General features: G+C 40.9%; 1 protein-coding gene across 3 annotated transcripts; it reads left to right on the forward strand.

The window, feature by feature from the left end:
* Window positions 1–361: 361 nt before the first annotated feature.
* Window positions 362–26,617, forward strand: LOC129376260 (collagen alpha-1(IX) chain-like). Of its 3 annotated transcripts, XM_055055814.1 has the most exons (38): window positions 362–511; window positions 3,318–3,403; window positions 5,156–5,227; window positions 5,626–5,755; window positions 9,122–9,518; window positions 9,926–10,006; window positions 11,344–11,361; window positions 13,363–13,452; window positions 13,542–13,577; window positions 14,722–14,793; window positions 15,068–15,112; window positions 15,200–15,235; window positions 15,313–15,336; window positions 15,444–15,497; window positions 16,137–16,208; window positions 17,306–17,344; window positions 17,537–17,593; window positions 18,764–18,817; window positions 18,901–18,954; window positions 19,053–19,106; window positions 19,173–19,226; window positions 19,305–19,358; window positions 19,453–19,506; window positions 19,590–19,643; window positions 20,152–20,205; window positions 20,944–20,988; window positions 21,137–21,190; window positions 21,287–21,340; window positions 21,600–21,653; window positions 22,062–22,133; window positions 22,230–22,265; window positions 22,348–22,392; window positions 22,479–22,511; window positions 22,747–22,893; window positions 24,077–24,131; window positions 24,222–24,416; window positions 24,866–24,952; window positions 25,951–26,617. In XM_055055814.1, exons 1-38 carry the CDS (start codon window positions 483–485, stop codon window positions 26,151–26,153), a joined length of 2,850 nt encoding a protein of 949 aa, XP_054911789.1. In that variant the 5' UTR covers window positions 362–482; the 3' UTR covers window positions 26,154–26,617. The 3 variants fall into 3 exon arrangements, with proteins under 3 accessions (XP_054911789.1, XP_054911791.1, XP_054911790.1); XM_055055816.1 differs by lacking the exon at window positions 17,306–17,344; XM_055055815.1 differs by lacking the exon at window positions 11,344–11,361.
* Window positions 26,618–27,305: the final 688 nt, after the last annotated feature.

A 27,305-nucleotide genomic window follows, 5' to 3' on the forward strand; every position in this document is an offset into this window, starting at 1 on the left:
TCCTCTAGGCATCTTCAGATAATAACAAGGCTTTCCTTGTGTCAACACCACCAGCTAACATTCTTCTGCTTCACTGCTCAGCATACGTGATTATGAAATCTGCTCCTTTCTTACGGAGAGGACGATTATCTAGATAATTATGCAGGTGGGGGACGTGTTATTAGGAGAAACTTAATAGTGTTCCTATAAAAAGTCTTTGGGGCTTCTGCAACTTTTTTACGTGTTGGTAATAAAACCCAAGTTGCCACCTCCTAAAGAGCTCCTGGCCAATGGGAAACCCTTGAACAAACTTTTATGTGGCCTCTAAAAACCCTCCACATCCCCGTGCACCACTTCTGTCAGCCAGTCCTCATCATGCGCAGGTAGGACCGGCTTCAGGGAGGGGGATTTTTTTTTTCTGACATCCGCAGCTCCTTCAGTTCCTCGCACCTTACATCCCAGAGAGCGTCTTTGCCAAGACCGACCATCAAAAAATTGGAAGCATGGCCTTCCACTGCTCTGCTTCGAAGAGGTAAGTATCTCATGCCGAACTTCTACCTCAGGATCTCTTCTCTTAACAACTCCTGGTTCTAGAAACTGTCTGGTAGCAACAGTTTACTCTTCTGTTGCTGCCAAAACTAAAAAAAGATTCAGCTAAAATCTTAGAATATCTGTTCATACCTTTTTATTGTAATCACCACTGAGCAGTGGCATGTCTGACTCCGTTAGGAATTCTAGATATTGGTTAAGGTTGGACATGCCCGGAGGGTTGGGTTGTTCTCAAACTTGAAGGAGCAACAAAGGGGCATCCCAGAGTTGGTGTCAGTAAGTGAAAAGTACTTTACACTTTCAGCGATGCCAGGAAATTATGTAATGTTAGGCAGTAGAGGAGCAACTAATTTCTCCTGATCAGGTGAAACAAGACACTTCCACAAATCAAGCAAATGCTTCAGTGATGATAAACTGTTTCAAATAATCTCTAACCAGTGCTATTACACAAGAGATTTTGCACATTGTTTCTGTTCTCCTTTATGCAGTTAGCTGTATGAATTAATAAAATGAGGAAAAAAAAGCATTAAGCATTATCTTAAGTCTGAATAGTTCAGTTAAGCAACCAGATGTAATCTTAGCATGATTCTATTTCTTTTTTAAGGATGACAGGCCAGCTATGGCCAAATGTACAAAATCTTTGCTCTCCAGAACAGTTGTATAGTAAAAAAGGGACTGTACAACTGTCCCTTACTGTAGCATTAATATGAGCATCAGTAATTTGCTTCAATTTTACAAGCAAAATTGAAGCAAACTTAAATTTTGCTTGTCATCCAAATGGAAGTAAATCTCTGGAAGATGCTGATAATTGGTTACGAATAGGTTTCTTGGTGACTTCAGTGATGATCCAGTGTCATGCTGACCTGGGATCAGATGGTGAATCTTGGTTCCATAGAGGTCTACTTGTTTCTGCTTCTTTGAGACCGTTTCATAGGTCAATGGGTCTGAGACAGAAACCTTGACATCCTTCATAAGAGCAACACTTTGCTGCTCAATCTGGGTTGTCTAACTGACAACTGAAGGGACATGAAGGAATGATTTCTGGGTCTCCTTTGGGCTCGCATGCTATTGAGGAACGCCTCCTGGGTGGCTCCCTTTGGAGACGTCCAGATGAGGAGGTGGAGCAACTGCTCCCATCAGACTACAGAGCTTCTCACCTCATATTAAAGCTCACTGACAAAGGTCAGGCCAGCTGCTTGTAACAATTCCATCCCGTAGAGCCATAGGTGAGGGTCAGACAGTCAATCAAAAAGTTCACTTTCTGGTTCAGGTCCTTCATCACCACAATATACTAAAGTAGCACCCACTGCTGCAGACTCAATCCATCTGCTGTTTCATCCAACTATCATTTGAGAGAAAGACACCAAGATTAAATTCCTCTGCTGTTGGCAGAGATTGACCCGCAACCTGAATGGAGCGTTCCATCTTTTTTGGGTCACTATAAAGGCAGTTGGGATATGTTAGGTATATCTCATTCATGTATAAAAACATTTAATTCAAAAAAATGTTTTTATTTTTTCAAAGGCGGTCCATTTCCATTAAATAAATTTATTTTTGTAATTACAATTTGCGTAATTTTATGGTAAATGGAAACCAATTTTATGGTAGGCATGTATAGACATACATTTACTTATACAAAAGTATTTTTGTACTTTCAACGTATTTATAATTACATCAAGTAAGATATGTAAACAATAAGATAATGTCTTTTTATGCTTTACCAGTAGCAAAACTTAAGCATATTGTTGCTGAACTAAACACGTTTGAGTGTACAGGAGACGGGTCCATATTAAAAGCTGGACAGTCTTGCAAGCTTTAGATGTGTTCTTGTTACATCACACCTCATTGAAATAACTAAATCATTTCCTCAGCCTGTTCCCCTGTTGGTCATCAGCAGTAGCCTGCTAATGATCAATTTATTTAAATTGGCTGGACTCAAGCAAGGAAATATCTTAAAACCTGTACAACACTGGCCCTCGAGGGCCCAAATTACCAGACCCTTACTTATATATATTCAGCTTTGAAGAAAGATTGGGATTGAAGGCAGACAGCCCTCCCACTGGGTTTCAGAAGATGTTCTTTTAAGGTGTACAGCAAAACAACTCCACCTCTGAAGAGACTTACCCTTTAGTTATTCTGATGACACTTCACTCACACACCATTCACATATATGCACCCACTACAACACCTCCCCTATTTCTTCTATTTCCCACAGGATAAGCTGCAATTTCAGCCTTTGGAAAGGAGTTGTCGCTATTAAAGTCGGCCTTCCTGGTGATGGGTTGGGATGAGTGTGGAGAGCTGTCAAAAATCCTTCAGCTGAAAGGAAGCTAAAGGAAGACAGTATCAGAGTGATGATAGAATTCTACACAAACATATGTTTATTGCTAAGACAGATTACACAGGAAAGCCGTGTGACTATTCCTGTTTTTTTGACCCCCATCCACCCTTACATATATATCAACGTACTTGCCACAAACTTTTTCAATTTAAACAATGAAGTGTGATATTGTTGCTTATGTTGGTTCAAGTAAGAAACAAAAAAAGTTATATCTTCACGTGACATTTATTTGGCTTCTTTCCATTTACTGGAGTTAAAGGAAGCACGGTTTAAGCGATGGTGGGAATCCTAACTTTCACGCGCCAAGACTGAGGACCGAGGTCACTGGCTAAGTGCCGCGTGACATTCCTGCGGCGCTTTATCGATTCAGATAAAAGGGAAAGTGTCGAGCAGGTGAGACAAATGGCCGACGACTGATTTTTTTTTTTTTACTGCCGTTCCTCAACAGGAAGCAGCAACGCCATCCATCAGCGTCGACGCGCTCCCTCCTGTGTGTGGCTCTTCTTTCCCACCTCGCCTCGCCGGCTCTTGGACGTGAGTACAGCCGCCTTCTCTCAGCGCCCATCCCGCAAACTGTTCAGCAACCCCCCTCACCCCTTCCACCCCCAACAAGGGAAGGTAAAGCTAGCGCTGCTGCCAGGTCTATCTCATTATTAGAGGACACGAGGGCCAGAAATAGCAGGCAGTGCGCTGCTGTGTGTCACAGCATTAAATCAGATTAATCCTCCTCTCTGGTAACCACAGCATATTCCGTTTCTCTGTGCTCGTTCCGAGGCTTGGCAAAATCCAACATGGACGCGCCAAGAGCGCCACGCGCGAGCGGCAATGCGTCGGGCGAAATCCGCCTCATTATCACGGCGCGCGCGCAGACTCGTACAGTATATGGCGGTTCATCTCCACCTCATTGCGCTAATGACTGGTTCTCTGCGCGTAATGTCGCGGCAGGCAGTAACTTTTTTAACAACTTGAGGCTAACATCCTCAGTCAGGTTGTAAAGTGTTTTTTGCGGCGGTAAATATGGGATTATAAATACCGCTCCACCGGTTTATCTCGTTTCTCAGCAGTTTGTGCGGGACGGAGGAAGGGCTTCCAGATGTGCTGTTTTCATGCTGATAGTTGTTAACGAGCTGACTCAGAGTGCTGACTTGATGAGCTCCCCCCTCCCCATTACCTCACAACAGGCCTTAATTCCAACAACAACAACAAAAAGAGTCAATAATCAGCAGATTCAGTTTCACAAGCAGAGTGTGACGCTCAACTTGATATATGTGAAGCGTTATCAGAACATGCTTTTGGTTTACTTAATTTGTAGTTGACACTAAAATGGAAAAGAAATGAGAAAAGAAAAGGAGAAAGACAGAGATAGGACGAGAGGAGAGACAGGATGGAGTCAAGGTCCCAAAAGCCTGCTAATATACGGCAAAAAAAAAAAAAAAAAAAACTCAAGAGATCATAGCAACAAACAAAACATGCATATACAATAGCAACAATTATATCAATAAAAAAACGGCTGGTGATAAGCATATTCAATCAGGAAGTTTTTAATGACTGGTGCTTTTCTTCTAAAGAGTCTCACCAGTTAGCGTCACTGTTATAGCATCTACCACCATCATCAAAACAGGTAAGGAAGAACTCCCACTGATGAGCAGGCAGCAGAGCTTGAGGACGGAACAAACTAATAGCAAATCACCTTAAATCCTATGAGACTTTAAGGTGACACAAACTTTCTCGATTTATAAGTGGAGAAAAGGCATGGAAACCCAAACAGGAATATGAACAGATTCAAGTTCTTAAGATAATTCTTGTGATCTTGTTTGCTTCTCCCTTCCCATCTATAGCTTTACCCACAGCTTGGGAATGATTGGACTCAAACGTTGGTCTCACGTGTAAATGTTGAAGCCGTTGCAACTCAAAAGGAGCCGTAATACTTCAGTATTTCTGCTGAAATGTTGAAAAAGTGGCTTCTGTTTGCTGATGCCAGCTTGCACATTCACTAAAGCAGAATCAGTCTTTTTTTATTTTTATTTAGTATGATTTTGTGAAATCTTCCAGGTTTGTTAGTGAAAAACACCCAAAAAAGAAAAAAAATATATATCTATGTGTCTTAAATTTCTGTAACAGAGCCTTGCATTAAAATTGCAAACCAGTGCATTTTGATGGGAATCCCCTTCGACATGAAAGACTTTGCCTTTCATTTAGCTGTCTCCTGGAATCAAATGTGATTTTTGTCAAACTCGTTTATAAACAAGACCAATGTCCTCACTGTCTTTCTGTTTATGCCGTCAGAATTGGACCTGAGCCGACTGGACGGCGACACCGTCTGCCCACCGATAAGAAACGGACAAGATGACCTTCCAGGTAAAGAAAAGAAAATCAAGAAGAAATACAGTAGGCAAAGAAAGAGCAGGTAATTAAGTCACAGAGCCATGGTTGGCTGGCTTGCATTCAAGGGAATCTAAACTTTCCACTTGAGTTTTACAGAATTTTTGTGAGCAACTCAGCAAGCCTGTGACTGCTCACTGCAGCAGTAATGACTTTTCCAAAACATCTGTACGCAATTGCTTGGCGGTTTCATTAAGGACCTTAATATGGCCACGCTTTCTTTATATAACAGGAAACATGAGCAGTTTCTTACACACCATCTCCATTTTTGATCTGAAAACCAAAGATAACGCAAACGCGGAGAGCGCATCTTCGCTCTCTCCGGCTGCAAAGGCATTTCAAATTCCTGACATGCCTCCTTCTCCTGCCAACAGGTTTCGATCTGATCACCCAGTTCCAGCTGGACGTGATTCCCCTGAAAGGTGTGAGGAAGGTGGACGGCTCCACGCCCCTCCAGGTGGCCTACCGTCTCGACAGAGAGGCCAACTTTCAAATTCCGACCATGTAAGTACAGTACGGGAGGCTTCGGAGGAAGACATGAAACCGCACGAAACGTGGAGCGCACCACGGCGGCCTCCCGATGCAGGTGGTGCATTATTACAGGCGCAGATGTTACAGTGTGCCGAGCAGGATGTAATTGGTGGAGGCCAAAAAAAAAAAAAAAACATGCCCAGACGTTTCTCGGCCTTCCTCACTCACATACACAGCAGAGCAGAATGGTTTTGTGTGTGTGTGTGTGTGTGTGTGTGTGTGTGTGTGTGTGTGTGTGTGTGTGTGTGTGTGTGTGTGTGTGTGTGTGTGTGTGTGTGTGTGTGTGTGTGTGTGTGTGTTCTCCTTGCTTGCCTTTGCGGTGATAAATTAGCTTATGGCGCTTGCTGAAGGTTTTAGAATAAAAAATGAAATAAGTCTGGTTTCCTCTGCAGGCTGTAATTAAAGGTTTACTTTGCCATCCTGAGTGAGCCTGCTCTGCTATCCTGAGGCCAAGATGAAGGGAGAAGCTGTTACTGAGAAGATTTGTCATTCTTACACACACACATTTGTATATATATATTTAAACTCATTTTAAAAGAAAAATTAATCATTAACGTACAAGACGAGCTTAGACGACCTTCAAGCTTTTCACCATTTTAAGTATTGAAGTTTTTACACTCTTGTGTGCTTTCAGTCACATTCTTGCATCTTTCAAAGTTCCTATTCAACCCTCTTAATTTGATACTACAAAATTAAATTTAAGGCAGCCAATTTGCTTGCATAGAATTTCATTTCTGAATAAAGATTCTCAGAAAATGTTGCAAATCAAACAATGTCAAAAATACAACAAAACAGAGCAGATAAGTCAGAGAGAAAGTTAGCAAGAAGACTTAAAGCCGGGCAAGGTGATGAACAAATACTAACAAATGAAAATGGAACGACAACTCCATACATATCGAAATTTGATTATCCCACTAAACTAATCAGGTAAGGGAAATTAAGGTTAGTTTTCTTTAGGGAAATGTAATGAGAAATGAGGCCCTTGGTAAATCTGGAGGAACTTCAGAGATCCAGTGGAAGATTGTGCCAACAGAATTAGTATTAGTACTAGCCAATCTGAGGGTCAGTGCTTTGCTCAGGAGTGCGCCCCCATGTGGCCATGTGGAAGCTGGGACTGTGAGACAACCACTCTTCCCACAGGAGCCTTTGCATTACACAAAACCAGCCTAAATTATATAGAACAAGTTATACTATTTGGACAAAAGAACTTTACTGACAACCCTGGTTAAGTTGTGAAATCAAGGGTTTTTTTCCCAAATATTTCTGTTGCAAAGACTGAAAATCATTCATGCTTCTATTACAACACTCTTAATTACTGCAATTCATTGCATGAACCATGGATCAATCTTGCCTGATCCATGGTATTTTTAATTACTCTCCAGAGTGATTAAAAATACTGCAGGAAAACGGAAACAAGATAATATAAGGGCAGTCATAAGGGCTGCTTGTATATTATCGGATTGATCTTAAGATTTTTAAAATAGTTTTAAAAGTTTTAGCCCTGGCTTATCTTCAGGCTCCTTTCTATGTCTGTTTTTGATCCAAATAAATATCAGTTTTTATACGTTCCAAGAACCAGACTTAAGAGCACCTTCTCTCTCGCTGCTTCTAACTTATGGAAACACCGACATTTTCATATTAGTGCATCTTAAAATCCATCTCTATTCAATGACCCGACATTATAACTTATATTTTTCAACTGTTGTGTTTTATTCTTGAGTCTTATTTTATCGTGGGGTTGTGATCATTGGTGCAGACAGAAGCTGTTTTGTGTAGCGATTTACTACTAAATTGACAATATATGATGGAAGAAGCCCCAGAAAACACTAAAATTAAAATCTGGTCAATCTGGTAAGCATTCAAAATGGCATACAGCGCTCATGCTCTTCATCCAATCTGACTGAGCTTGAACTATGTAGCAGCGAGAAACTGGTGAAAACTTCTATCCCTGTCAAGAGGCTGTGACACACTTTTGAAAAATAAGAGTACTTTTTTTACGCTTTGAAACAATACAGTACTTTCCGATGCCTCGTCATTTAAAACTTGGGGCTGTAATGTGGCAAAAAGGGAAAATTTAAGGGGTGCCAATACTTTTACTTAGCTATGCAAATTTTTAGCTCGCGGTTTTTGTGCTCCATTTAGTTTCAACTCGCTGATTTCTGAACATAGACCTGCTTCTTGGATCGAGTATACGCCGAAGATTTTAGCAACGTTACATAACCAAGGTTGCCTTTGTTTGGACTAATGTTAGTTTCTGTATGCCAGCTTTACTTAAGAGGCTGTTACGCAAGTCACTGGCACCCCTCACCAATGCCACTCAGGCCCAGTGCCCTGAATGCAAATGCCTCATTGTTATTCCTCTGCAAAGTCTAGTGGTACAGGCAATGCCTCCTTAGCTTAGACTGTTCTCCTTCTATCATTGACTGCTGGGCAAGAAGCGCAGCATGCTTCCAGACTTTCTGACCTCAGGCAACACTTGGTAGAGAAGTTTTCATTCATTATATTAGGCTACAGGAAACTCCTTCTTTTATTGCCTCGCCTCGTTCATTTACGACTCAGCAGAAGTTCGGTTGCGGTTGCCATTCATAAATTTACCACCGTGTGAGAGGTTGGCTTGTCAAAAACACAGAGAGTTCCTGACTGTTCACCAGGTCTGCATGATGTGGCTGATTTATACACCGACGCTCTTTTGCTAACTTTTCTTTGAATGTGAAAGTCAGAGATGACAGGGCTCAAAGTTATTTGGATCAAAGTCTTGTGCTTGGTAGTTTTGCAGAGAGGTACTCGTTTTGAGGTCATGAATTTTCTCTGACATTAAAGACTGTGAGTTGTGACACCACCAGGCACCTTTGAGTACCATTCATCAAAAAAAGTCTCCAGGTGCATTTCCATTACAAATGTGTGCAAAACTTTGTAAATATTCTGCTAATGTCAAACTATTTTGCAATTATGGTCGACCCATTTAATAAAAACACAATTAAAAACACGTGAATATGTGTGTTACCTCAAAAAGTCATTAAAAATTATGCAGCACCATCATCCTCCTACTATTTCCTGTCATTTTGTTCTTTGTGGTTTCCACCAGGGGCAACATCTGGTTGTTGATCACCAGATGTTGACTCGTGTGATGCGAAAAAAAAGTGTTTCTATTGCAAATTAAGTAAATTTCGATACGATTAAAAAATATCCCCCTTCATTCTAGCACCATGAAAAACGAGCTGTATTTGAAATTGGCTGATCCCCATTAACCTAATTTATTTGCAAAATGTCAAATTGCGCAATTACACAGTTAAGGGAAACCCAGCGATCGTCTCTTGATTTCTTCACCTTGATCTGCAGGCTCAACTTTCCTCGGGGTTTCCCGAATGAGTACTCCTTCATGACCACCTTTCGCATGATCAAGAACACAGTCAGCAAGGTGTGGAACGTCTGGCAAATAGTGGACGAAGATGGCTACAAGCAGGCTGGCCTCAGGCTAAACGGTGACCAGCAGGCCCTGGAGTACTTCCTGATGGGCGCGGATGGGAACCTGCAGACCGTCACCTTCCCCGGCCTGTCTGTGCTCTTCAACACCAAGTGGCACAAGGTGATGATCGGTGTCGAGCGCGACCAGGTCACGCTGTACGTGGACTGCCAACCTGTGGACCAGAAACCCATCAAGGGCAAAGGACCCATCAACACAGAAGGAGACACGCTGATTGGCCGGCTGGATGCTGACCCCGATGCCTCTGTTGTGGTAAGCCCCAGTCGGACACCGAGGCGCGCTGCGTCTAATCGAGTGGCTTGGCTCCGCTCTCAAGCATTGTCAGAAAAACGTCTCTTTCTGTGAACAAATGCATTCAGCTTTATGTGCAAGCTGAGCTATGCTATAATTTCTAAAGTGCTGCTGTCACAGCAAAACTGCTCAGCTGGGTTCCAGACGGTAGAAATGGAGGGAAATAACTTTATCCCCGCAGAGAACTGCATGAGTAGGAAATCAGGAGCCCCTCAACAAAAGACTACTGATTCTGAACTGAAAAGAAACAACCATCATTATGAATGATCTCATTACCCTTCTTTATCGTTACAAAATGACCCTATTATCTAACTGAGGATATTCTGTAACATTAACATCTTTGTTTTTTGTTGTTTGTTTTTTTTCAGTTTGAGCTCCAGTGGATGTTAATCCACTGCGATCCAAAGAGAGCCCAGAGAGAGAGTTGCAATGAGCTTCCTGCAGCCGAGGTACCGTAACAAAGACTCAGGTCTGCTCAGTTCCACACTCACACAGGCAGCACTGGCGACAGTCAGGTGGACATAAAGATTCTCATTTCCACAAGATGCAGAGGTTGAAAGTGATCGCATAGAGAGCCAAACCCGATTCTGGGACACAGTCAGAACACAATAAAGATGCATCTTTATCGACATGTACAAGATCACCCTTTCAATATCGGTAAAGAAAACCTTTTGCATCTCATTATTTTTGAAATGTGGACCTAAGCTGACCTGCCAAGAACACATTTAGCTTGAATCCAAATGTTAGTGTTAGCTTAACCAGCATTGTGCTGCTTTTCATTCGACCACAAGGTCAAAATTTGAATCCAAGATGTTTGACCACTTTTGGTTAAAAACGGTAGCTCTCACTCAAACTGGATGTTTTTGTTTCTGGAGTGGGCCATACAGTAACTGAACCTTATTGTGCTTTCAAACACTATAGCAGCATGTAAAGTTTAGAAAATTAGATGTGTATGCCTGATTCATTGGGATACAATTAGACAGCAATTCGAATAAAAATACTTTAGCGCTAGCAAATACATTTACTACATTATGACCCTCCATCTTTGAGGGTCGTTGTGTTTAATTATTGTGTTTAAAATTCCGACTTGAGATTTCAACCCTCAGGATGCTGATCTGATGAATTATATTTCATATCTTAAGGATCACAAATCAGATGTACAACTTGAAAGTGATGTAATATGCTGTTGCAACCCCCTTCTCTCCGCCATCATCTCAATCATAGACGAAGATAAATGTCATCATAAATATAGTTTCAATTATGTACCATTTGAGAATTTCATCTTTCATTTCAGTAGCGTCCTGAAATGACACAAACACACACGTGTGGACACACACCACACACAAAGCAATATAGCGTTCATGACATTTATGATTAAATAATGATATCTTTTATTTCTCTGTGGATGAAGAACAGCTATTAAGATGTCTGCCTCCAAGACACTGACGTAGCTCACAGTGAAAATGCCACTCTGCCGTCTCACATTTCATCCCGTCTGTGGCATTATGAATCAGGAATCATAAATCCATTTTATTCTGTCACACGTAATAAAATGTAAATGACTGAAGCCTTAATAGACAGAAAGGAGCTGTCCAGATGCGCTCTGCTAGCTTTTCAGGCTAACATGAGGATTGTAGATGTAGACTTTGGTGTTTTTAAATGACAGCATGATAATTATTACTCACCCCTATGAATAGGAACACATGCGCTTCTGCTGACACTTTGGTGAAGGTGATGGAGTTCTTCAACTAACTTTCCTTTTATCTGATTTCTCTTGCTTCTGCAGATGTTTGCCAATGCTGAGGTATTTATTTTTCTACTCTTCCTTCTTTTTGCTTGGGATTTAAAACCGGTCAGCTGTTTGTTTGTTTTTTATTTTTTTGGTGCTATGGTTGCCTAATCGCCTCGTTCTTTCAATTTGGTGCCTCTCTGTTTCAGCATTACTCACCGTTAATATAATCCGATGATAGCGTAACTTGCAGATATTTTTGATGAGCTGACATAAGGTAGAAGCAGCTCTTAAAGGTATACACAGCCCCGCTAAAGTGGCAGGTAACAACGAGACCATAATGAGACATTTCTGCTTTACACATTTATAGATGAAAAAAATAATAAAAATGCAACAACCTGGTCGTAAAAGTGTTTCTGGAGCACCTTTTGACAAAATTTTAGCATTCAGTCTGATTTAATGGGAATCTATCAGTATCATTGTCACCTTCCTAAAACAATGACCTAAGTTATTTTTTTGCCAAAAGTGATTTTTTTGCAAGACATCATCCCTTTTTTATTGCCAAAAGATAAAACAAAGTCTTAATTTATGGGATTAAGACCTCTCATTAAATAAGACTGAATAAGTCGGAGAACACACAGTTGTATTCTCAGTGACTGGGAGAAAATGCCGACAGCAAAACATTTTTCTTTTCCAGTATCCATAGCAGAACATATTTAGCTTTACTGGGGTTGTCAGGTGAGGGCCTGGCAACCCAGCTAGGGGTTGCTAGTTAGCATGAGGTACCTAAATAGTGGACCTTTAAGAAATTTTGCATAATAGTGGACCTTTAAGAAGTCACAGTTTTACTTTTTAACTTAAATATGGCACAAGTAGGTTTGGATGTATTTTTCTTCTCAAAGGTTTGTGGCAAAGTCAACAAATATTTTGAGCGATCCTTAAGCCACAACTTTTTTTTCTTTGGAAGAAAATAATTTTATCTAGCAACCCAAACGTGGATAAGACACCTGAGTGAAGTTGGACAACCCCCCCCCTCCCACTGCTTCAGCTGACACAAAATTGGTGTCAAACGTTTTCCTTTGTGTCACTGTCATTGTGAAGACCTTAATAGTTGTTTCCAGGGGTCATCAAAGGTCAACCAGCCAGCCCACTTTTACCAAATGAAAAAAATACCCCTTCAGTCGACTCTTATTGCAGTTTCTGTTGTGTGAGTCGCTAGCAATTTAAAGATATTAATAAATCCTCACAAAATCATTTACAGAACCAGATTTCATAAAGTATGAAACAGAACAAGAGTAGCACAGTTAATTTCTATGACCAATTCCTTTTGATTTTGTTCATGTTGCGGTCGGGGTTAAAAACCTTATTGACCCCGGCACAAGCAAGAAGAAATGCAGCACGACGTCGATTGACAGCATGTACTGTTTGATTTTGTGAAAACGGACTGACTGATTGACCTCTGGTGACCTCTGGGAAGGTTTGTTCATATCCTTACAAATGAAAGGGGCACAAAGGAAAGTTTTTGCTGCACAAAACTGAACTGTTTTGACAAATCGCCGGAGCTCCTTTCCTCCCAGTGTTAGTCCGTCTCTCCAGCTATCAGTTGGTTGAACTCAGGGGGGGAAATGTCGGCGTAGAAGACGGAGCAACACGCTAGATTCTTGTTTTTAACACTGTATTTTGGACCGTACTAAACTCTTCCTTAAACCTAACAAGGTAGTTCTACTAAACCTAACAAAGATATTATTTAACCAAGAACTCGAAGCAGATATTAATAATGACCTAAACCATTCTTGATGAGTTTTAACAAAACAGCAACATTTGATTCCTTAGCAATGGAGCTATTTATTACGTTTCTAAGAGTTTGCTACAATTCAAGCATTTTGTTCTATTAGATTTAATAAATATGGCACACGGTTAGTAAAAACAACCCAACTGTTCCTCATTTATTGATCACTTCAAACTGATTTGAGACACATATATATATAAATATCTTTCTTTTTTTTTTTACTTAATAACTAAAGTAGCAGTTGCTCTTGTGACACATTTTCAGACTGTTCTTCTTTTTCCTCTCAGCCTGACAAATCTCTTCAAGGTCCACCAGGTCCCACTGGCCCTGAGGGGCCCCGAGGGGCCCCAGGAGAAAGTGGCAGGGATGGACGAGACGTAAGCATGTCTTTCTTGAGTCGAGACATTATTCAGAGAACATGGCACTCCCGTGTTTTTCTGTTTTGACCGTGTTTTTGACCTTCCAGGGTTTTCCAGGGACTCCAGGGATTCCAGGTGCTCCTGTAAGTGCTGAGTAAAAAATTGTTTATTGACAAAATTCTTTTCTTGAAGGTTATTCATGCATCTACGCGTTTGTTTTACAGAACACCTCGGGAAAACTGTTTACGTTGCTTTTTCTTTTTTGTTGCCTGAGCTATTAGTTTGTGAGCAAATTTGTCAAGCAGAAATTTTCACCAGATAGTTTTCTTGTCAGGCTAGGCATGATACTACTCTCCTAAAAGATCTCTTTTTGTATGTCCTTTGAATATATTTAGGATAAAAACGATTGTTTATGCAGACACAAATACAAACCAAATTCTATGCCACTACTAAATTAGTAGTTCATTATAGGAGCTGCTTCAAAGAGCAAAGCTGGTAAAAATGTTGCTAAAGTTAATAGAGGAGCCATGTCATGATGACTTCCTCTTTTAGAAAGAGCAGGAGTTTCTTAAAGAGACAGAGACCCAATTTCAAGGTGTCAGATTTTTTTTAATTTGACATGTACAGTATTTTTCTAACAACTCAAGTTACTTGATCGTGCTATAAAATGATACTATGCTCCTTGACAACATAATACTGCCCTTTGAGTTCAGAAGTCGACTTAGACTTTGTACTGTTTGATCTATGCAGGGTTCATGTCTACTGAGATCAAGTGTCACTAAAGTGAACGCTGAAGGCGTTTGTTTCCACTTATGTTGAACAAAAATGGATGTGACATGGAAAAATGTCTTATAGGTAGGGGAAAAAAATCTGTAGATTTTATTCACATTAAGGCATTATTGACTTAGAACAACTTAGAACATATGTTACTGAAAAGTTACGTTTTAAGTTAGTTTAGTCTCATCTCAAGTATCCTAAGATATTTGCACGTAGAAATTGGACCAAAAATACTTGGTAAGATTCTGTGTTTTTGCTGTGCGTCTTTCCCTGGATGCACATTTTCACAGCTTCTCTTATTTCAAATTCAGTGTGTGTGACTGAAAATAACCGGTACTGTTATTATTATCAGCATAAGACTCCACAGCATGAGCTCCTTCAGACCGAGCACACCCCACCTTCCATTGATTAAATGTTTACCAGCTCTGCCTTTCTGTATCTTAGCAACGGTGCTGGAAGATGCAGGAAGCAGATAGGACTGTTTTTATTCTTGTTCTCTCTGTTTGCCAGGGCAGCAAAGGGGAGAAGGGGGAGATCGGTCTTCCAGGCCAGAGAGGCCTCCCCGGACTTCCAGGATCTCCTGTGAGAAACACACACACACTCCGCACTCACACACACACGCACTCTCTTCATGTACCTGTCTGGATTCTTGTCTCTGTGTGGGATCAAACGAAACTCAGCAGTAAAGAAGTTTCTCACTTTAGACTCCAGATCACTTTCGTCTAAAACGCGGGAGGAGTGGAACGTCTTTTTATGGTTTTTTGCGTGTGCAGAATGTGGGAGTGAGAGTGTGTGGTACGGCTCAGTGAAAGGAACAGCAATATTGATGTGTGTGTTTTCTTTTTGCTGTCTGCAGGGTCCCATTGGTCCACTGGGTCCCAGAGGACCCGTAGGAGAAAGAGTGAGTCAGCAATTCAATCATCTGAACATCAGTTAGAAGAAGAACATTGAGTTTAATTTTGCTGATTCCTCATTGGTTTATTTGTAGGGTCTGCCTGGCTTTCCCGGACCCCCAGGTCCTCCTGTAAGTGGGGGATACTTGACCCATGTTCAGAGCTTACACACTGTGGTTCTACATTATGACTTCTTTGTCTTCCACAGGGCCCAGCAAGCGAAGGACCCGCCGTATGTACTCAGTTTATCCTTTTAGTCCAGTCATGAAATCTAATTTGCAATTATATCTTCGTATCTTTCTAGTAGTGGTTCCTTTGCGTTACCTGATGTGTTTGCAGGGTCCACCAGGGAAGCCAGGAACCCCAGGGGATGAAGGCAACATCGGACCTGAGGTCAGATTTTCACTCTAATTGTATCTTGTGAATAAAATCAACAATAGTCCTAACCTAGCTGTTTCAGGTTAGGACTTTACTCTGATTTTTGAGTAAAAAACATGACCAAGTTATAGGTTTACAAACCTGACAAAGTCGTTTCAGGCCTAACCCTAACAGAGTAGATATGGAAACATTAGGGTTATGGTCCAGACTGCAGGTTTGAACTACATGTCAAAGGAATCACCAGGGAAATGCTTAATTTAATATCTACCCTTTTATTTACCATATAAATGCACTTGCAGTTCACTGGGATAGATTTAAATAAGAATATAGAAAGACAGAACAGTTAAAGACACTATACAAACTCGTTTTCTATTACATATGTCTATTTAAATTGTTCATAACTGAGTCTGATTTCTGTTGTCACCTGTCGGTAGAATATAAAAAAAGTTAAAATTGTTCAAGTCAAGTCATGTTGATTTATGCAGCAGCTACATGGTAAAAATACAACACAATCACAAAAAAGAAGAAATAAGTCAGACTAGTTCAGTCCGTCGGTTCAGTGAGCCAACTTAACTGCTGACCAGAATTTGACCAGTTTTTTGCTGTTATGATTTTATTATTTTTTTTCTCACTATGTTTGCTTGGGAACTGCAGGGCCCACCTGGACCCAGAGGAGGAATTGGCACTCCAGGGCCTCCTGGGCCTCCTGGTCCACCGGGGCCCATGGTAAGAACCAAATCTAACCCATGTTGGGTTTCATATCAAATGATCCTGTTTTCCAGCTGATGCATTTTAGATTTATTGTGTTGGATTTTTCTTTTCAACCTTCCTTACTTCTGATTTGGGATTCTAAACGCTGATTGTCAACCTTGGCTGACTATGTTTGGCAACTGGGCTGCTAAACAACACTGGTTTAATTAGGAGATTCTGAGAGAGAGTACATGTTGTTTTTATTCTGTGAAAAGTCAAAAGTACGGAGCCCTATAAGGAACATGGGGAATTGTTTTTCTTCTTTTGCGTTACCTCACAAAGGTATCACACTCACTAGCAGTAAAAACTATGTTCTCTCGCAATAGACTAGCAGATACCCCTGGTCTGTCTTACAGTCGCAGTGACAAATGTGCATTTAAAACTGAACATATGTGTACAACTTTAAACAACCTCAGTGAAAACGGGCAAAAGTATTGAGGGAAGACAAAACACAGGACAAGAGAACACATAGAACTGTAAACTAACAAAAGTAATGCAAGGAAACAGACGTTTTCTGAGGGAATGTACAAACACTGGATGTACAAACACTGGATGTACACACACTGGATGTACACACACTGGATGTACACAGACTGGATGTACACATAGTGAGGGAATGCAAACTTATTGCCCTTATAGGGCTCCGTAGAAAAGGCCTATTGCAAGCATAATAAGGTAGTCACAAATCAATATGTACAGTTATTAAAATCCCTACCTGATCTGAAATGTTTTGGTTTGGTGAAAGTTTTAGCCTGAAACTTGGCACCACAAAATACAAACCATCACAAATACAAACCAACTCATTCTATACTATATGAAGCTTTTTACCCAGCCAGGGTTGACAGACAGTTCACCTTTAAGTGGTGCTCTAATAATAAATAATAAAAATAATAACCTGTCTTCCTTCTTTGAATAATTGGTTCACGTCTTCCTAAAGACGTGAACGTCTTTGTGTGTCAGGGTGTAAGGATGTTGCATGCAGTGTTTTCTTTTCACACGTTCCCGTTGGGTTTTCATGTGGTGTGCTCATGAGAACGTAAGGCTGCTCTAGATGTCGCTCTGCTGTCTTCTAGGGACCGCCCGGTGCCAACAGTGAGGGGAGTGGGGAAGCTGTGAGTGTCTCACTGTCTAACACACAGCCAAATGTTTCCTGGATGCATGACAATTAGAGCGGTGTCAGCAAATCTTCCATCAGGATGAGTCACTGCAGTGAACGTGGATGTGCAGCTTTGTGAGAGAAACATCTCTCTCTCTCTCTCTCTCTCTCTCTCTCTCTCTCTCTCTCTCTCTCTCTGTGTTTACAGTGTCCTGCCGCCTGTCCTGCTGGACCTCAGGGACTCCATGGAGTGCCAGGGATGAAGGTGAGGAAGGTCAAACAGGACGGGAACATTTAAAGTGGTTTCCTTCTTAGAAAATGATGCAAGTGATTCAACAGCCAAGATGTTACTACTGACAGAAAAAAACAAAGATGATAGAAAGTGGAAATGGTAAGTTTTTTTTTCCAACTACAGCAAAAAAAAAAAAAAAAAAAGACAATATGGAAAATAATAATGAAAAAAGGTAAAGCAGACAGTCCTACATCAAATATAGTGTGAAACTGCATATATACTTTGTTCCATAAATGAGCTTGAAATGCTATGTGGCCAAAAAATGATAGACTGAGACCAGCCAATTATTTGACTAAGAGGATGATGGTTTGTTTCCAGCAGATCTGTCACAACATCACAGTTCATAAAAAGTTGTGTTGAATCCAAAACTCTTCTGTAAAATCACCAACGACAGTTTTCCCAAAGCGGCACATATGTAGCCACTCCAAAGTAGGCGGGACTTGTTGCCTCAATAAGAAGCCCATCTCTCCTCTGATTGGCTGATAGATGATTAGCATATGAATACATCTCACATAACGGTTTACATCCATCTCCACCATGATTTGTAACAACTTGAAGAAGCTAATTCATGTGTTATTTTCAATTTTGCTTCTGATATAATGGAAATTGTGAAATTGTATGCTTTCTTTTTCCACATCTGCAGAACATGGACGAAAATTTGTAACAGGAACTCAGCTTATTTGGGCACACAAATATTTATTTTCCTCCAGTGCCTTGCAGGATGGCATCAGAAATTGACCTGGCTTCCACTCACCCAAACATCCAATCATTGATCCGCCTGTTTCATTTGTTCAGCTATCAATCAGTTGGTGACAGATGACTGAAGTGAAAAGTCAACTGCTCACTGTTCTAGAAGACAGGAATGGAGGAGGGTCTTAGCGCCGCAATCATTCTTGTGTATGCGCCGGTCAATAAATCCTCATGATTTTGATGATTCCTGCACTCTCTTTGATTGATCGGTCCGCCAGTAGACATTTTTAGATTGATGGGTGATCCTTAAGGAAATCATTTCTACTTTATTGGACCTTTTCAAGAATAATCAACTTGACTTCGGTCTCGTTGGTATTTTGTTCTTCAGGTTGATTTAAAAAACAACAACTGTTTCCTTAAAAAATAACTCCGCCTTTCTTTTTTTTCCTTTAGGGACACAAAGGACTCCCAGGTGAGCCTGGAAAAGATGGAGAGCCCGGAGAGAAGGTACGACGTAAATAACTCTTTATATAAATGACTTCATTTAAGTCTACTGCTGTTGTAGCTTAATTGTAATTTCATTTTTAAAGGGTCAAACTGGAGAAACAGGTCCTCAGGGTCCACCAGGTCGCATGGGAGATGATGTAGGGAAAACATATTGAAAAATATATCATGATATAGTGCAATAATGTCATGAAATCAATACACAGCAAGCTAACCATGTAACTATTTGTTATTTTAGGGGCAAAGAGGACCAATTGGAGCCCCAGGGACCGCCGGAGAGAAAGGAGACAGAGTGGGTTTGTAGCTGATGTCTCAGATTTGTCTCCGTCAATGCGACCTGACTCCCATCTTTTCGCAGGGTGCTCCTGGCTACAACGGTGTCCCCGGACCCACCGGCCCACCCGGAGCTCCTGTAGGCATTCTGACCTCCTGTGACCTCCTGTAAGACATGAAAGGTCAACATCTGTAGCTGACTGGTCTCTGTTTTCAGGGTGTGGAAGGGGTCAGAGGGCGGCAGGGGGTGCCAGGGCTGAAGGGCGACACTGTGAGTCCTGAAGTTTAGCTCAGAGAAAGAGAAAAAAAAAAAACTGTCTGAAAGGGGAGAAAAAAATTGTTTGGTATTTAAATATTTCATTAAGGGAGCTGTGGGACCTCAAGGACAGGCTGGTGTCAAAGGAGAAAAGGGAGAAGTTGTAAGTATGTTAATATTTGAGTCTATTTGTTCCGCTTGGTCGTTTTAATTCATACTTCTTACTGACCTGTCATGTCACCACAGGGCGAGCCTGGCAGAGACGGGATGGATGGACTTCCTGGAGATAACGGCACCAAGGTATCTGAAGTCTAGATACCTGTTTAGCACACACTGAAGCAGAACTATCATTAGTGTATTCCATGCATCACATTTTGATTTTGATTTCAAAAATTTACAGCGTAAATATACTTAATATTACTAGTTGCTTTGTCTGCACCAATTGTGATTCACTCACCTTTGCATTCCAAATGCTTGAAGAAACTCACATGGGGGAGGAGTCTTTTGAGTAAATCAGCTGACCTCTTAGTCACTAACTGAGTCTTGAACATATTGGAAAATGTTCATAAAAGACAAAAAAAACGGACTTTATCATAATATAACTCTTAAAGTGTTGCTCCTTTGATCCCAATAAACATACACATATGTATGTTTGGTATCACCTTCATACCAAAATAAGAGACATCAACTGTTATGCAATTCTGAAACTCGAAATGACACGATTCAAACATATCGATAGAGATGTTAAGAGCCTTCATGTGAAATGATCAACTAAATGCTCGTTGGTACTTGCTGATGTTTTCAACAGGGAGAGCCTGGCGCACCAGGAGACGTTGGTCTTCGAGGGATTGTTGGTATACCAGTGAGTAAACGTTCATTGCGTTTTGTTTTCATCGCCATATTTTAATACAACGTTTGAGGATGGTGTTAGTTTCAAAGACCATGGTAAACATCAATTGGTTCTATGTGCATTTCTTTACTGCAGTGCTCTTTCGACAGCATTTCATAACCCTGGCATTTTATGGGCACACACATTATGAAAGATGTAATTATTTACTTATAAAAATATGCCAGATGATAAAAACCTATACTGCAACCACTTCCTGTCACTTTTGTCGTCTTTTCCGCCAAAAGTCAGAGTCACGTCTCTTACATCAGACGTAGCTCGTCTGATGTAAGAAAAAGTGTCTCCATTGGAGTTTCATAAAATACAGCGATTTACACGGTGTTGAAAAATCACTTCGTCCTTGCGCAAAGAACTTTGAAACTGCAGTGTTTTCATTAATCAAGGTTATTTTCAGAATTCCAATAGTGAAGGGAAGTACAATTAAAAATGTCAGTAGCTAACATGATAGGTCATGTTTTCTTAAATGACCTATCATGTGAACAAACTTATTCATGTGTGATTTTAGTTGCTTACTAAAGCAACTAAAATTGCTTACTTCATGGAAACGCCGCAATTGCAAGATTGTGCTTGTTTGACATTAGTGGAACATCAAAGTTTAATGCACATTTGTAATGGAAACGCAGCTGATGTTTGTTCCCATCGAGACAAGACTAAACAAGTGAAATTTCTTTTTGTACAATGTCTTTATCTCAGGGGTTGCCAGGGAAACAGGGATTAGCTGGACCCCCTGGAGAAAAGGTAATTGAATTAATCATCTTTTTCATAAAGCGTGTTATCTCAACCAGAATTTTATACTTACCACATTATCCAAACTCGTCCTTGAGGTTTAGGCTAACAGAAGAGAGAATATGTCAGACTAATTCAGTCATTTGTACTGTGGACTTAGGGCGAGACTGGTTCTGAGGGACCCATGGGGCCAGTTGGGCTTCCAGGAAAAACTGTGAGAAACAGTGTTAATTATAACAGACTAAATATGGAAACAGATTTATTCATCTATTCTTTTATGTCTGCGAACTGATTCTTTGTTTTGATGCAGGGGGGGCCTGGAAAAGACGGAGCAGATGGGAAACCAGGAGAAAAAGGATCCACTGTGGGTTTTCTTTGGCTTTTGCTTTTTTTCTCTCCACTGTTCATTTCATGTTTTTCAGTTTTCCCAATAGGATAAAATTGCTCATTTTTATGCACACTTCAAGTTTATTACATTTTTGAGCCAAAGGCAATTTTCCAGTGTGTTGGACAACAGGGATTTATTTTGTTCCATACAATTCCATTCTGTTCTATTTCTTATCAGTAATGCTAATAGGATTTGTGAAGTGAAGATGACAGTTGAGTTGTGTTTCAAAACGCAGGGCGAAACAGGAAAACAAGGGCCAGCGGGGGTTGCAGGTCCACAAGGAATTCAGGTGAGACCCGTGTCATTTCAAGTTATCTCTAGGTGGCAGTGTGTTAATGCTGCTTCATTGTGTAGACATCAGCGCAATGATAACAGTTTGAACGCCCACTATCTAGCTAGCTAGCTCACTACCTAACTCGGCTAGCTCATAATACGCCTAGCTAGCTCACTACTATCAATCAAGCTAGTTCTCTGTAAATACATATGTCAGTACAGTATACATTTCAAATAGTGAATTGAGTTGAAGAAACAAACAGTTTAATAATTTTCTAATTTGTTTAATGGGACTGTGCTGTGTGTGAAATACTGGTAATGTAGCTTAATTAGTAGGAAAGCACCATTGTCTTCTAAATGGATCCAATCATTCATCACATACCTTATGTGTCCTGTACATTTATTCTGAATTTTCATTTACCAGGGTGTCAAAGGAGATAAAGGTGCCACTGGAGCCAAAGGGTTCAAAGGTCATACGGGGCACAAAGGTGACCAGGTGGGAGAAAGAACTATCTTTTTTTGAGTTACTCCAAAAATCCTGAACACAGAGGCACATTCAACTGAATATTATCGCTTTAATTTTATTTTCTAGGGACCAACTGGGCCAGTAGGGCCAAAAGGAAGTCAGGTAAGGGCCATTATGATACAGTTTCTGTGAATGCTCTTTCTGGTATTTAGTTTCACGTTCATCATGTGGCCTTTTCAAACAGGGTGACCCAGGTACAGCGGGAGACCCTGGTGTAAAGGGAGATCAGGTATTACCAAGATACATTTTTAATAGATGTTCACTGTAGATCCTGTTGGCAACTAAAAGATGACTTTGTGTTTGGATGTGTTTCAGGGCCCTCCTGGTGTTACTGGCGTCAAAGGAGAGGTGGGTAGAATTAATGTTGAATGAAAATGTTACCTGGTGAGCTTTTGACATGGAATGAATCTACCCAATAATTGCAGTATTTAACAGTCAAACATTTATAACATTCCAAAGTCCTTTTACTGACGTTATACTGTCCATGGAAAGCAGACTGGTTTATAGTAAAAGGAACAATCTTACCTTAAATTACCTGCTTTCATAAGTACAGCTGACTTACAGCTTCATGTTTTCATACTAGCGCGGGGACAAAGGTCAAAGAGGCGCAACAGGAGCCGAGGGGAGGCCCGGTCAGCCGGGACATGAGGGTGTTACGGGTCCTATGGGAGCACGAGGACTGGAGGGAGAACCAGGCATTCCAGGACCAGCGGGTCCCAGAGGGTTACCTGTAAGAAATTTATGCAACTTATAGTTACTGTGTTTTTTAATCTTCAAGAGCTAAGTTCTTTCATACATTTTTAAAAATAAAGGGACAAGATATTCCAATCAAACGTTCCATCAAACAGCGTGTTTTATGGCATTAGATGTTGCTGTAGGTATTGTGAGGTTTCCTATAAGTGCATTGCTTGTCATACATTTATGATTCTCTACACTAAAGGAGAGGTTATTCAATCAAACACAAGGTGATAAAATAACAGCTATAAAAGAAAAGGTGGTAAAATAACAGGCGGGGAAATACAAGGTAATAAAATAAAATGTAATAAAATAAAAGGTGAGGACAGGAGTTTGAGGCCACTGCCATAGACAGAGGTGAGAACATACCTGAATCAATAAATTGAGAATGTTGCTTTTTAACATTTGGGTCCTCAAACAGCAAACACACCATTGCAGACTAGGCCTGGAGATGATCTTCTCCAGGTCCATGGTCCTGTAAGACCATGATCCAAGACTTGCAGGAGCTTAACAACTGTTGGGCCACTCCAGTGCATGAATGGGCCCCTTTGTGCTTCCAGACACCAACATAAACCCATCGTCTGCTATAAAGCAAACCCTGAGAACTTGAAATTCTTAACCCGACACTCTTCTATCCATGAGTATGGCCTAAAATCATATTAAAAGAGGAACCGACCAGACCCCGGTAGATTCCAACTCTCAACAGGGACTAGTTGACTTTGTTAGAATGCAAATAAAACTCTAGTTTTGTATGTGCAATGATTGGACAGCCCTTGAAACCAAACCGGGAGTTCCATGCATCTTCTGCTGCAACCCTTAAAAAGGACTCCAGGTACTTGGATGTAGGCCATCAGAACAAAAACAAAACTCCCATGGTCCCTTCAGCAGTTCAGTGAGGGAAATTATCTGGTCCATAGTTCAATGGCCAGAACAAAACTGACCCTGTGCTTCCATGACGGGTTGGAGCTTCCTGTCTATCACCCTTAGAAGGGTATCTGTCCTTATCAGGGGGTAGTATCAATGTATCAATGTCTGGTATTCTGACCCAAGAGCATCAGCCCAAATTAGAACTTAGACTTACCTCTGAATTGGGGCAAAAGACTTGAAACTTGACTTGTGAACACCTCTGCAACACAACATAAGGTTAATTGAAAAACATTGGTCACTTCATTTCACAGGGCCCAAAAGTGAGTGATGAAAAGCTTCGAGAAATGTGTTCAGCAGTCGTTGAAGGTGAGATTTGTTAATTTCTTACCTGTATAAATTAAATATGCTGAAATCAATACATGAAGAAGGTGAATCATTTATTCTTTGTCCTTGAAGAACAATTAGAGGAGTTTATGAAAGAGCTCTTGAGAAGGCCAGCAGCCCTCAGTACTCCTGGTGCACCCGGACCAGCTGGACCTCGAGGACCGCCGGGACCAGCTGGGGCTGCGGGAGCAGCAGGTGTTCCAGGTCCGATGGGTCCAAAAGGTCACCCAGGCTTCTTTGGCCTTCCTGGTGCACCTGGAACGAAAGGTCAGTGCAGTTTCACAACCCATTCTTCTCATCTTGCGCAATGAACTACTAAGACAAGTTCAGGTCTCTTACCTTTTACCAGCACAGTTATAGCTGTGGTAAATCTACATTTTCTTCAGTTCTCTTTCTTTCCATCTTTGTTTCTAATACTCCGATTACCTTTGAGAACTACACCAAATGGGAATTTCTTAAAAAGAGCCCTTATACTTTGATAAAGCAATAGTTAGTAAGCTACATAAAGAAATCGTGTTCAGAGGAAATACAGCAAAGAGTAATAAGAGCTTTTCTACTATTGCTGTCCTCCAGTCCAGGTCAAGTCTCCATAGTACGGAACTTAAACTCATACAGGGTTTTGCCGTCCAATGGGTGCTGGTTGACTCCATCAAAATCCACTTGATCAAGTTAAGCTTTTTTGTGTCATCTAATCTAAGTGTTGCTCCATTCTGCAGGTGAATCTGGGCAAAAGGGAGACAAAGGAGACAAGGGAGAGGACGGAGTGGGAACCAAAGGAAGTCCAGGGGTACCAGGTGTACCAGGTGAGACTGGTTTCCTTGCAGAAAGCTTCCGGGTTAGCATGTCACTCAAAGAAACAGTACTGCTGAGATGGTGCAAGATGTTTAAAAATGCTAAACCTTATTTCTGCAATAAGGTTTAAACAGAGTCCAGCTTTGTGTAATTTACCTTTCAAAGGTACTAAAACATGCTCATTGCATGGTGATTGTTTTTTTGTTGTTGGTAGATCAGCAGTAGGGAGTGCATAATGTAACTAAAACAATGTGTGGGTTTCAACGTTTTTAAGGTGAAACCCTCTGTGCCCGCTGTACTGTGATGCCCTAAATAAAATCCAGTACAACCTAATGGTTTCGGAAGTCACCCAAATATTAAGCAGAGTCCAACTTTGTGTAATTTAACTCCAGACATAGAACATACTGAACTAGAGATATTTTCTTCAAAGATGTACAAAGCTGTTACCCCAAAAGTCGAAGTGATTCTAGACCAGATTTACTGAGGGAAAGGAGCCGGTGTGTCTGAGGCCACTGCTACAGATAGAGGTCAAAGGGCACAGCATTGAAACAAAACAACAACAAAAAACCCCAGCAAAGTTAATATTTTATTAATATAATATAGTTGTGGTTCATTAATAAAATAAAGTAGCAAATTTGTAAAAACATTTTTATAAAAAATAGAAATACAAAAATTATAAGCATTCTTTTACAAATGTTTTTATATAGTTGGCACTGGGAGGAATTTTTTTTTTATAGATTGTCTGCCTCATACTATATGGTCACAACGTAATTACAACTTCAGAAAATATGTGAAAACATATTTTTTATTACAAAAGATGACACACTGCAGCTTTAAATGAGCCAAAGAGTCACTTATGGCTCTGGCAGATACAGGCTGCTGAGTGTTGCTTTGTTTCGGTCAATAATGTTTTAACGCTTCTGGTTGGAACGTGACATTTTTGCAAAGTATCCATTGCATCGAAAATCATAGATTCCACATTGATCGATGATTATTTTATTATATCCAGGTGCACCGGGTCTTCCTGGCGTCGGCAAAGATGGCCAAAACGGCGAGCGTGGTGAAACAGGAAGTCCAGGCGTCCCGGGACCTGCCGGTCCGAGGGGAGCCTCGGGACCGCCCGGTCTGTGCGACCCATCTACATGTTTAAGCAGACTTCCACCTCTCTACATGGTCAGTGGAAAGAAATCGTCCTCGCACAAAACCCACTGAGACACCCAAAGCACCGTGCTACGGACCTCATCCAGACAGCGGCCATGTTTCGGGACTCCTCACAAACCCAGGCTGTGCGCTTTATTTGTGGGAGTCTCGGTCATGACTCAAAGAGACACTGAGAGAAACGGGGTGAGAGGGGGATAACTGCACAAAAACTGTAAAGACAACCTAGCTTTAATATTTTCAGAGGGTGATAAGTCCTTCTAAAGTTGCTGAGCAGCTTCTGTGTCTGACTGCCGGCCTGAAGGCCTGTGACACAAACACCAGCAATACCTATTGACCTCTGCCATTCAGTAAAGACTTGTCGAGACATTTAAAAATCTATTATTTCCACTCCTTCATGCGCGTTGGCCCGTTCAGAAGCGCCGGAAAAGATGTTCCTCAACTCTGTGCTCCCATTGATTTGTTTGGCCAGCTGTGTCGTCCTTTTGAAACGTCGGAATAAAAGTGTTACGTTCTGAGTGTTTGCACAGTTAACAAATTCAAACAGCCAACCTGTGTGTTTTGCCGGATTGTACTCTCCTTGACGGAGCCGATTACCATCCGTTTAGGATGACCTTGCCCCCACAGTGGAACAGTCTCAACATTAAAATGGTTTTGTGTTTAAAAAGAAAAACGAAGTCCCCGGATTTTTACAGATATGCTGTCAATTCAGGATGGGATTAGATTGTTGCCTGGTTACAAAGCAGAGCTGACATCATCTTCTCTTCCCTCTTGTTTGCGTATGAGGAATACATTTACTGATCAAATATGACCTTTAAGCAGTCTGCTGGAGGGAAGCGAGCTTGGCAGCTGTTCCGAGGACATCCCTTCAAATTTTAACAGTTCGCATCATGACTCGGTGACAATGAATTCAACATGGAAAATGCCGGACTGTGCATTTTTACCCAATGCACAGTCCGGCAAGGTTTCACTTGGGAGGAGTGACAGGGCTCAGCATTAAAAAGAAAAAAACAAAAAGATGCTCGATTTCCATCTCTGACATGATGAACAATTAAAGAACTTTTGAAAAAAGATATAATACCAATAGAAAACCCAAAATATAACTTTGGACCACGTACAGGAAAAAAAAAAAGAAGAAAGCCACTCAAAAAAAAAAAACACAGCAGAAGCTCATGTTACAAAATGAATTATGTTCCAGTCTTTATT

The sequence above is a fragment of the Poeciliopsis prolifica genome, unplaced genomic scaffold, assembly GCF_027474105.1.
Source record: "Poeciliopsis prolifica strain line A6 unplaced genomic scaffold, Auburn_PproV2 SCAFFOLD043, whole genome shotgun sequence".
Taxonomy (NCBI): domain Eukaryota; kingdom Metazoa; phylum Chordata; class Actinopteri; order Cyprinodontiformes; family Poeciliidae; genus Poeciliopsis; species Poeciliopsis prolifica.

Bases quoted from the DNA above. Each gene is read 5' to 3' on its own strand.
- LOC129376260 (XM_055055814.1), top strand. From the start codon at position 483: ATGGCCTTCCACTGCTCTGCTTCGAAGAG. The intron at 17,345-17,536 runs GTGAGTGTCTCA...CTGTGTTTACAG, and splicing joins GTGAGGGGAGTGGGGAAGCT to TGTCCTGCCGCCTGTCCTGC. The intron at 18,955-19,052 runs GTAGGGAAAACA...TTGTTATTTTAG, and splicing joins CAGGTCGCATGGGAGATGAT to GGGCAAAGAGGACCAATTGG.